We start from the raw sequence: 10,102 nt of genomic DNA, 5'->3' as shown, positions 1-10,102 counted from the left end.
TCATCTTGAAAATTAAGAAGTTAAACGGGGCAAAGCCCGCGGGTTACAGCTAGTTTATCATATGAAAAGGCCAGTTCATGAAATTTCTTATTTGTCCTGAAACTATATTAAGGCGTTTTGAGGGGAAGTTCCCCCACCACTTTTTTGTACTATTATCATAGATAAAAGGAATGTATGCTGCTTAATCAGCTGTTAAGCTATTATTTTAAAGGTAAGAGTCAATTTGAGAGGATAAATTTATTCTCCTAAAACCGCCTAAATATTCGAATGAGGTATAGTTTTGTTACCAGGTGTTCTAGGAATCCCAGTCTTCCTCAAAACTTTACATGTTAATTTAAGAAATGATACATAGCAGACCAATAGCCTCTTCGTAACGCTACACAGTAAGTAACTACTTTTCTGTATTCTTTGTAGACCAGAAAGCTGTTTACAGAAGGGGCGTTAAAATAAGCTGGAGTATGGCAAAATCAGCTGGAATCCAGTATAAATCACTAGTACGGGACGCATAAAAAAAACATATTATGAGTTTTATCAGAAGTTGGTCTGGAATTACGCTTTTCAATAACTTTTAACTTATGATGATGGTCGCCGACCCCCAAATCAATCCTACAACCACAGCCAGCAAGTGGAAGTTTCCTGACATCCTTTTCCGATGGGGCCTTAGCCCGCAACGGCAGAGCGGGGTTTTGTCTTGCTAACTATAAAGTACCCCTTATATATTAATAAATATTATGGATAAACATTAGAACTTGATTGTTTTAAAATAGCTAAACGGAAACGGAACGACTAAGTTTACAAATAGTTTCTGGATCCATGTACTAAATAAAAAAAATAAAGTCATAGCCAGATTACTCTCTAGGAGCTAGGAGTTGCCATATCTAAAATACATATGAATGGTTCTAATTTTTTCACAACAGAATTAGTAGTCTATAAAATTTCAGTGATTGTATCCAACACACTTTAAACTATTTATTATACTATAGATTTACGAATATTGCTGCTGATCCGTTTGTCCTGTTGGCAGCACTGATATTTGAGATTTCCGTTCCGTAGGAAAAATAAACTCTACATTTTTCCGGTTGGGTCTTTTGCACTGTTTCTGCTAGTGACAAAGGTATGTAAACCTTTTAATCGTTCGTAATCTCTTGTCACAGAACAGATATATATGATTTATTATTTTAAATTCTATTATACACCTCGTAGCTTCTTGTTTCAGACAAATGTCACCTGCAGTTATGTCTCTAAATTATTTTCGCCAACATAACCTAACCCTGCACTTGGTGCTTCTAATACTTATAGTGCGAAGTTAGTTGTTTAAATTGCTCCTAATTAGTTCTTTACTGTAAGCATTTCGTTTTTAGAGCGTTTATTGTAAACTCTTGACTACTCTAACATTGCAAAGCGTCATGTCTAAGCGTACATAACCTAACTTGACTATGTTGTTTACTCCTTAGACCTACGCCTAGGCCTTAGTTACTGTACTAGAGAAGGATACCACCCCTACCTCTTTTGACGTCCGTTAAGTTTTCTTAGGTTGTAATAAGCAACCCTGCTACTATTATATTAGCTTAATGCTGGATTTTGAATTGTAGGATCACCATGGTGAAGGCAAAAGGTGAGAAGAAGGGTAAATCCGCCATCAATGAGGTTGTCACAAGAGAGTACACAATCAACCTCCACAAAAGGCTACATGGAGTAGGTTTCAAGAAACGAGCACCCAGAGCCATCAAGGAAGTGAGGAAGTTCGCTGTTCAGAAGATGGGCACACCTGATGTTCGTGTTGACACTCACTTGAATAAGCAAATTTGGTCCAAAGGAATCAAGTGAGTACAACACCTGACTTTTTAGACCTAGGCCTACCATGTACTTTGCAGTTACTTGTCTGAGTTGCAGTAAGTTAGTTTTAAGGGCAAATATTTACTGTATTTGCACTGGGATATGATGTAATTTTTATATGTCTACTTACAGTATTTTAAACCCTCCGAGTGTTATTTGTCGAAAAACCGACTCATAACACACTTTGTGTAGTGTTATGTGTCGATTTTGCAACACACAAACATCGTTTACGGCGTAGGCTCTATGACTGACTGAATCGGATTGAACTGGAATCGAGTTAGGTATCATTTTTTTCAGCAGATTCAGAGCTTTCTCCTGATGTCTGTTTCTTCATTTTAGTTCCTCCTGATGTCTGTTTCTTCATTTTAGTTCCGAAAATATTGTAGCAGATAGCTGACGTGCGTATATTTAAACAGCTTGGTTAACCTCGCACCGATGACTGATGTGTTTTATTACGTTTATCATTGTTTTAGTGTTAAAATCAAAAGTAATGATATACGTGGTGCAGTATAAGAAGATTTAAATGATTTTGAAGGGCTGGTTGATAATCCTGAAGAAGTAAGGTAGTGATATTGATGTAAATTATCAGCCAGATTCTTATCTATGGTTAGGCTATGCATTCTTAGCTAAACGCTATGTACCGGTACCGAAATCGGTTTTTTGCTCATAACTTATTTGTTTGCAAATCTACTTCCTTATATTATTATATTTTTGGAATCCTCATAAAATTCTGAACAAAGTGGCTATTTTAAAATATTTGTAGACCTTAGGCTATAACAATTTATTGAGCGCAAACATAATTTTAATTTTTTTTTAATATAACCCAGCGATTGCGCAATAAATGGGCGAACATTAAGATCAAAACTATGGACACTTGGAGGGTTAACGCTGAATCCAAAAATGCAATCAGTTTTTGTCGGAGAGATTCCTAAGTGGCCGTAAAACAAAGGTTAGGATTACGAATCTAAGGATAATTGAGCGGTACTGAAGGTAATGGTAATATGGTGTGGTCTGGGTCTGGACGGGTCCGTACTGAGTGAGGAGTGAGGACTGGACTGAGTGAGAAGAGCAAACAACTGTTAATACTTGATCTAATGCGGAATGAAATCAAATCAATTCGTTTTGAAACCAAATAATCAGTTCTTATTTAGGCATATGAGGAAGGTAGGTCGGGTTTTATGTGGATTCGTGACTGTATTAAGTGTTTTGAAGTGAGGTTAGATTAAAGAAGGTAAAGGTTAGGTTCATTATAACCTATCCTTTAACTTACCTAATCTAACCTCACTTCAAAGGACTCAATACAGTCACGAATCCGCATAAAGTCCGACCTATCTTCAATGCAATTTAAATATCAATATTAAGGTTGGGTTGGGTTAGGTTAGGTTAGGTTAGATTAGGTTAGGTTAGGTTACCTTAATTTAAAATATAGGCTAATACATAACTTATAACTTTCCTACTAGGCCTACAGTAACTTATGTAGAAAATTTTAACTTAACCTACCTTGCTTAATACTTTGGCCTATACAGCTTTGCTGCGGCCTTATAAAACGCGTGGACTCGATTGATGTTAGGGTACTGTTTCTTGAATTGCAACTCCGCCAGGTACCCGATGAAATGTTCGGACCTCACCCCGTATTTGGGGATGTGGTCTCTAACGTCTCTCCAACACCGCTCAATTCGGTTTGTATGGGCACCCGTGACGGGATCAATAAAGTCAGTACTATGGTTCACAGTTAAATGTTGGAAGCCGTACTTCCACAATCTGCTGTACGACTTCCAACAGTCAGTAATAATGGTTCTGCCAGGCAAAACCCAGCGGCGGATTAGTCGAATTAGCGTGCGCCTTGAGCGGTCAGGAACGGGGATTAAAAATGTTTTTGTAGAGCCTCTCTGCACTCCCCCCAACACCCAGTTTCCCTTCACTCGCCTACCTCGTTTGTATTTACGTTTACCAAATTTCGCCTCGTCTATTTCAACAATCTCACCTGGCCCGCCTAGTCTTTCAGAATTTGTTACACAATCGTCAATGTACACTTCTCTTATAAAATAATACCAATCTACAACAGTTTAACTTGACAGATTAAGATTTGTTTCCAGGACATTTTGCCGGGGTGGGTCAAAAAAAAGATAATGATTGACTAATCGCCAAAGTGTACGAATTTGTAATCTGGATTTGCCGAAAATAGTGTCTACTCTGCAAGATCGCACCCACTCACACCTTTTGGCTTTCTTCTTGTTAATTGAAACTCTGTTCCAGCATCTGATAAACCACTTATCGTTCAATTTTATGTTTGAATGACACCTCGGACAATTCGTTTCGTTATTTACAACCCCGTGCTTAATTAAAAAACTTTTAATTTCATTATCATCGAACACAACCGTTTCATAAAAATTTTGGTCACACGCATTGCAAATATCAGCCATTACTAATTTCTAAATCGGCAACAATATTTAAACTTACTTGATAATTAATAAGTTGCTATTTCAGATGTTATTAATCTGTATCTATTTTCTGGGCGCATTTTAGCATAATAATCCATTGGTTGGCTAGCAAACTACATTACAGCAATTCAGTGACAGTTGACAGTATCTATTTGGCATTGGTGAAGTGGTCGTGTTATTGTATAGGCTAACAAATCCTTGCATTTTACGAGAATAAAAATACATTTATTGATTGATGATAATATGTGAATAACTCAAGATAACTGAAGCTTGACATTAATTATATAACTGTATGGCCACTTTGGAATCTCTCCGACCATAACTGATTGCATTTTTGGATTCAGCGTTCAAAATACTGTAAGTAGACATATAAAAATTACATCAAATCCCAGTGTAAATAGGGTAAATAATTATTAAGTTTCAAGTTAGGGGGCCTAATTTCTGTGCAGTAAAATACCTAAGTTAGCCTTTTAGCCTATAACTTAATTATCTGACTGTGCCTGACTAAGACAATGTCAAGTTCTTCGTTGTGGTTAGTTTCTATGTCGTACCGTAGGCCTACAAGTGTGATGCAGTAATGGGCAGTTTGATTAACAAATTTGGTGTTTGCGTTCGGTCAGTGGCGTAGATAGACTCTTGTCATGGGGGGGGATACCGGGGGGTCTGGGGGGTATGGAATACCGCCCAGCAAGCAAGGGGGGTCCTCCCCCGGAAAATTTGAGAAAAGTAACTTCCCTAAACACTATTTTTAAGCGTTTAGGAAGTGAAATCTGGTGTTAATACTTAATACATTTTATGCAATTTTGTTGCAACTTTTTGCTTTAATTGCAGGTGGACTAGTTTTTTTATTACATTTATTTTTAAAGTACTTAGGCTAGGCTTTTTGTTATATGATAACATTTAACGTTATGTTTCTCTAACACTTCCTTTAACACCGAATATTTTGATTAATATGTTTACGCCACACAACACTATTTTGATGAACTTCCCCAAAAGGATTTAGTCCAGAAAACATCTGTTTGCCACCAGCTTAATCAAATGGGGTTTCATTGCGTACTACTGTAAGGCGGCCGTGACTATACTGTAATGAGTTTTACCGGTCACCAATCAGCTGATTATACACTGTATTTGCGTGGCAATGAGTGTTTATAAACAAAAACATAACCTCTCTTAGAGATTACGACTATTGATTTTTAGTCCTTTAGTTGGTGGTCATATTTAAAGATTTGTAAAGATTTATTAGTATGGCTATTGTACATAACTCGTCCAAAATGTGTTTGCCGAACTCGTATGGTAATCCCGTACTCGACCTCGTCTCGCACGGGAACGACCACACTCGTCCGTCAAACACTTATTTTCAGGACTAGTAACGTAATATACTATAACGTGACTTGGCCTATTTAAAAAAATTTATTTCAAAGGCGAGTAATAAAATCACTTAACTTCGTTGTTCCATTGCCACACCAGCTAACGCCTCCAAATTTTCGTTTCGGGGCGAAAAACCCGATCAGTTTACTTCACAGACACTCAGAACACTCATGAGACACCACGGAATACAAAAATCATAAAAACACACTGGCACAATAATTAACACCAGACGACAGATCAAGCGTAGTGTGGGAGACGGGGTATAGGAGGAGGGTGTCGATGGGCGGTTGAACGCGGAACGTCCGGTGACTCACGTCTGTTTGGCACGCAAATATCCCACCCCACCACTGCTACCGGCATGTAGTTTATCTGTTTCCATTTATTCATTGATAATGAAGTGCTACTACCTTTGGGTGTTTGAACTTAGGGAACTACTTACTTCCAATCTCGGGGTAACGTAGTACAATCACTGCTTCTCTTTTGTTATTTGTCAGATTGAAATATTTGAATGCCAATTGCGTTCGCTGTTACGGTGCCGCGCCGGGGCTTTGCCCGGGCCTCGCCGACATTGGCAAGCGCCTGTTGGAATGCATGCCGCACTGAACGTGTTAACTTAGACCTAACCTAATCTTAATTTGGCTGGTCTAATTTGCTCCCTGTAATTATTAAGTTAGCTTTTTTAAACATTTTTTTTAGGCTTGGGCATTCAAAGAGAATTTTTATGTACCAAATAATTCTTAGGCATAAAACTTAGTAACTTAAGTTTTTAAATACGCAGAGGATACGCGTCCGGTAACCGGAGGTGGATTAGGCATCCGGCAGTTACTGTCATAACCTAACCTAACCAACCAATCTTGCTGATAATAAAATAATCAAATAAAGGTCAAATTCTGTTCATAAAATAAAATTATAAATGCCAAAAATTCTATCAAAAGATGTACAGTTAAAAAGAAATGGCATTCAAAGTAAAATATTTGACAAAAAGTTAAAGTTACCGATAGGATTTGAAGTAGGGATCTTTTGAATATCAGCCGAGCTGAGCACTCTATCCACCAACCCCGATGGCTGTACTTCGTATCGTAGTGGTAATGGCGTTCCAGGCCCCCACAACCCGGTGACGTCACTGCCAAACGCCTAATCCACGTCCGGTAACCGGACACGTATCCTTTGCATTTTGAATAACTTAATCCTGCCAGATTTTGATCTCTTTATGCTAGTAGGCTAAGTTACAGCCTAGAATAGGCTTACCAAGTGAGGTCTTTCGTTCAATCTCCTTCACTGATTTTAATTCTTCACTATTTGGTCTGCAGTTATCGGAACTGTTCACAGTCACACAATAGGCTTCTCTAAACATATACCACATACACATATATTATCTTAGCCCGTATGACTTATGGTCTCTCATGTCACTATGATTTTTAAGGCTACCAACTGCTTAGAACTAGGCCTCCTATGATTTTATTTAGGTAGGTGGTAACTTAACAAAGTTTAAAAATTCACCCTATCATCTCAATTTCTAACTTAATCTTTTGTGCTCAACGTAAATCGTTGAGTGCGGCCTAAGTATTGACCCAGTGAGAGCCTTTGCGGCAAGACGTTATTTTGCTTGCCGCTCATTGTTCCACTTTTATTCTTCAATCAGGTATATTTCGTTTTCAGATCTGACCATTTTTATCGGTGGTGGGGACTGTTCCAAATTAAGTGTAATGTAGGGGTTTGTCTGGGATTAATTGGTCATATGGTGACCTTTGTCCAATAGGTTGCCTTATAATGTCTTAATCTCCATCAGCACTCGTAGGAACAGTTCATCGTCAAAGACAACTATAGTGACGATTAAAAAGGGTGTTCTGAAGGTAGGTAGTCTTTGCCACTATATATTTCAATATGTAATACATAGCTTGTAATACTGTCGCATACTTCGAACTTTTTGATACTATACTGTTTATGCTTCTTATTGGGTAATCGTATGAAGGCGCAGCGATTCTTCATACCTATAAGACTTTCGTCTATACAAACATCTTGTGAAGCAACAAAGTGTCTCTTGAATCGTGAATTTACATGGTCTAAGAGCCATCTCACTTTCAACCACGGATCGTAGTTTGGGTCGTCTCTAGGAACATCTCGAGCTGAGGTCATGTGCAAAAAAGAACTTATCAGGGCAAAGCGGTTCACTGTCATTTGCTTGCCATAAAATAGACAGCATTGTGAGCTCCTTGTGTCCCAGTAGTGTCTGACATTATTTTTCACTGTTAGGCCCATGTTTATTAGAATTGCAAAGAATTTTTTCAATTCGATAACAGTGACATTTGTCCATTTTCTAAAACGTGATTTTGGGCTCAGGGTATCACGCTTTGCAGCGATAACTCTTTCGGCATAAGAGTTTGTTTCTCTGGCTAACAATTGCCAAAAAGGAGCGGTCAAAAATAGGGAAAGGTAATCTAGTGGAGGACTATTTCTGGGAGGTAAGTCCTTAGGCCCTGTTTGCCTTGCTCTAAACTCAGTTCTTATGTCAATTTCTGGTTCGGGAGGATCACAGTATGAATAGCGACGGCATCACAGTATGTTGTAGCAGATCAACAGAAATAGAGCAGTGACAGGACACCACAGCAATGTTTCCAATGTTGCCATATCATATGCAAATCCAATTAATGACCCAAGTTCTGCCACTTGAGGTACACAAGCGGCCTATTTAAGAGCCCACCCTAAGCTTAAAAGCTTGAATGATTGAACTAAGTAAGAAAATCAAACATGATCTATAGTGATCGCAAAAAGCGTCTTGAGGACATTGGATTCCTGAAGTCGACTATGACTATGATTACCTATGCCATGATTGTGGAAATTCTCTTTACAATTCTGCCGTGATCGTATGATGTTTATGGCTCTTGGATTAAAGATGTTTACGCCTTTGCCGCAGTCACATAAAACGATGATAACATCTTTGCAGCTAGGAATTTATTTAGATAGTGACGTTAAAGACCAAAAAATAGAAATCTTTAAGTTTTTTGTAGTTTTATAATTTAAGCATCTCTGGATATTAAAGCGACAAGGGGAGTAGATGATCATTGAAACGACGCCTATGATACATTGAATTGATGTTCGCAGGGATTTAGGATGATTCTAGAACCGGTATTAAATTCATAGTCACCTAGTATCGTGATTCAGAATCAGATAATTCCAACTCTTAAGGGTCAGCTGCAAAATTCATGTCTCAATACCGGATTTTACACGGCAGGTAAAAATCACTAATCAGGCAATTCAAAGTTTTCACGGTAGTGCACCCTGTAAAATTGTGTTTTTATAGGCCTAATTTATTTCATTGCAGCCTGCATGTATCAAAGGTTCTTTGACAGTTGCACAAAAATCAATTTATCAATCATTATATCCACGTGTAGTATTGTTGCAGGTACAATTATTTTGTTTACACCGCTGGATTAGTATTTAACTTTTAGAAAGTACTATGGCTTTTCTTTACCCAAGGTGATACTGAAGTGCTAGGCGATTTGAACCATATTACAAGGTCTAGGAAAAATTTATATCTTCATCATTTTAAAAATGTATTTGAGATTTGGTTTATTTTTTACATGAATACTTTGCACTAGGCCTAAATGAAGATGATATTGTAATTTTTACTTAGGTCTATAACAAAATTGTATGTTTTTTTTCTGCACCTTTGCCCAGTAACATTCAAGAGTAGGTAGATAAATCGTTAAAACCTAACTTAACCTAACCTAACTTGTTTCAGAAACGTTCCCTTCCGCATCCGAGTTAGGCTAGCAAGGAGACGCAATGATGACGAAGACTCGCCTCACAAGCTGTACACTCTCGTCACTTACGTCCCCGTCGCATCCTTCAAGAAACTCCAGACAGAGAATGTTGACGCAAGTCAGGAATAATGTGTTTCTATAAATAAAATGTTTTAAAAACCATGGTTTTTCGTTATTTCCAGGACACTATTAAAAATAGTTTGTTAAAATTTAGAGATTTTCAAAACGTTTAACTTTGATGAAGACTTATGTTGTACATATTATGTTCGCCTATGGCAGTAGAGTAGGGCCTATGGTAATTTTTTTAATATCATGAATTCCTAGGGTTAGGTCTAATATATCGTATGGATGATTCAGTAAGATTACTGGAGGCTACTATTTTACTTGTTTCTTGTTGAAAAAGAAAACCTAAGCAACATGTCTTACATTAATTTAGTCTAAACACTCTAAAAGAAGAACTTTCACAAAGTAAAATCCATCACTAAGTTTCATAAGTCAAGCTTCTCACATTTGATGATGACTGGGAATTAAACACACCAGATAGATTCTTAATTAATAATTAAGCTTGAGATTTATAATCTAAAATGTCTGAGATTTCTACTGTCATTTTAATATCTGAATTTAACCAACAAAATTGAAATCAAATGTCTTTATTTTACAAAATAATATCTTAATACACCTGCTGCAGCATTT

At 37.4% G+C, this 10,102-nt stretch overlaps 1 protein-coding gene across 2 annotated transcripts; it reads left to right on the top strand.

The window, feature by feature from the left end:
* The first annotated feature begins 1,042 nt into the window (after positions 1–1,042).
* LOC128987263 (60S ribosomal protein L31) lies at positions 1,043–9,571 on the top strand. Of its 2 annotated transcripts, XM_054408020.1 has the most exons (4): positions 1,043–1,114; positions 1,593–1,823; positions 7,405–7,498; positions 9,388–9,571. In XM_054408020.1, exons 2-4 carry the CDS (start codon positions 1,600–1,602, stop codon positions 9,412–9,414), a joined length of 345 nt encoding a protein of 114 aa, XP_054263995.1. In that variant the 5' UTR covers positions 1,043–1,114; positions 1,593–1,599; the 3' UTR covers positions 9,415–9,571. The 2 variants fall into 2 exon arrangements, with proteins under 2 accessions (XP_054263995.1, XP_054263994.1); XM_054408019.1 differs by lacking the exon at positions 7,405–7,498.
* The last annotated feature ends 531 nt before the right edge of the window (positions 9,572–10,102 follow it).

Source organism: Macrosteles quadrilineatus, unplaced genomic scaffold, assembly GCF_028750875.1.
Source record: "Macrosteles quadrilineatus isolate MER2022 unplaced genomic scaffold, UCM_ALF_1.0 Scaffold_2__2_contigs__length_208266976, whole genome shotgun sequence".
In the NCBI taxonomy this organism is placed as follows: Eukaryota; Metazoa; Arthropoda; class Insecta; order Hemiptera; family Cicadellidae; genus Macrosteles; species Macrosteles quadrilineatus.
Note: the sequence above shows the minus strand (reverse complement) of the source record. Positions and strands in the feature narration are given on the sequence as shown.

Coding starts and splice junctions, on each gene's coding strand:
- LOC128987263 (XM_054408019.1), top strand. CDS start 1,600: ATGGTGAAGGCAAAAGGTGAGAAGAAGGGTAAATCCGCCATCAATGAG. Junction 1,824..9,387: donor ATTTGGTCCAAAGGAATCAA/GTGAGTACAACA, acceptor AACTTGTTTCAG/AAACGTTCCCTTCCGCATCC.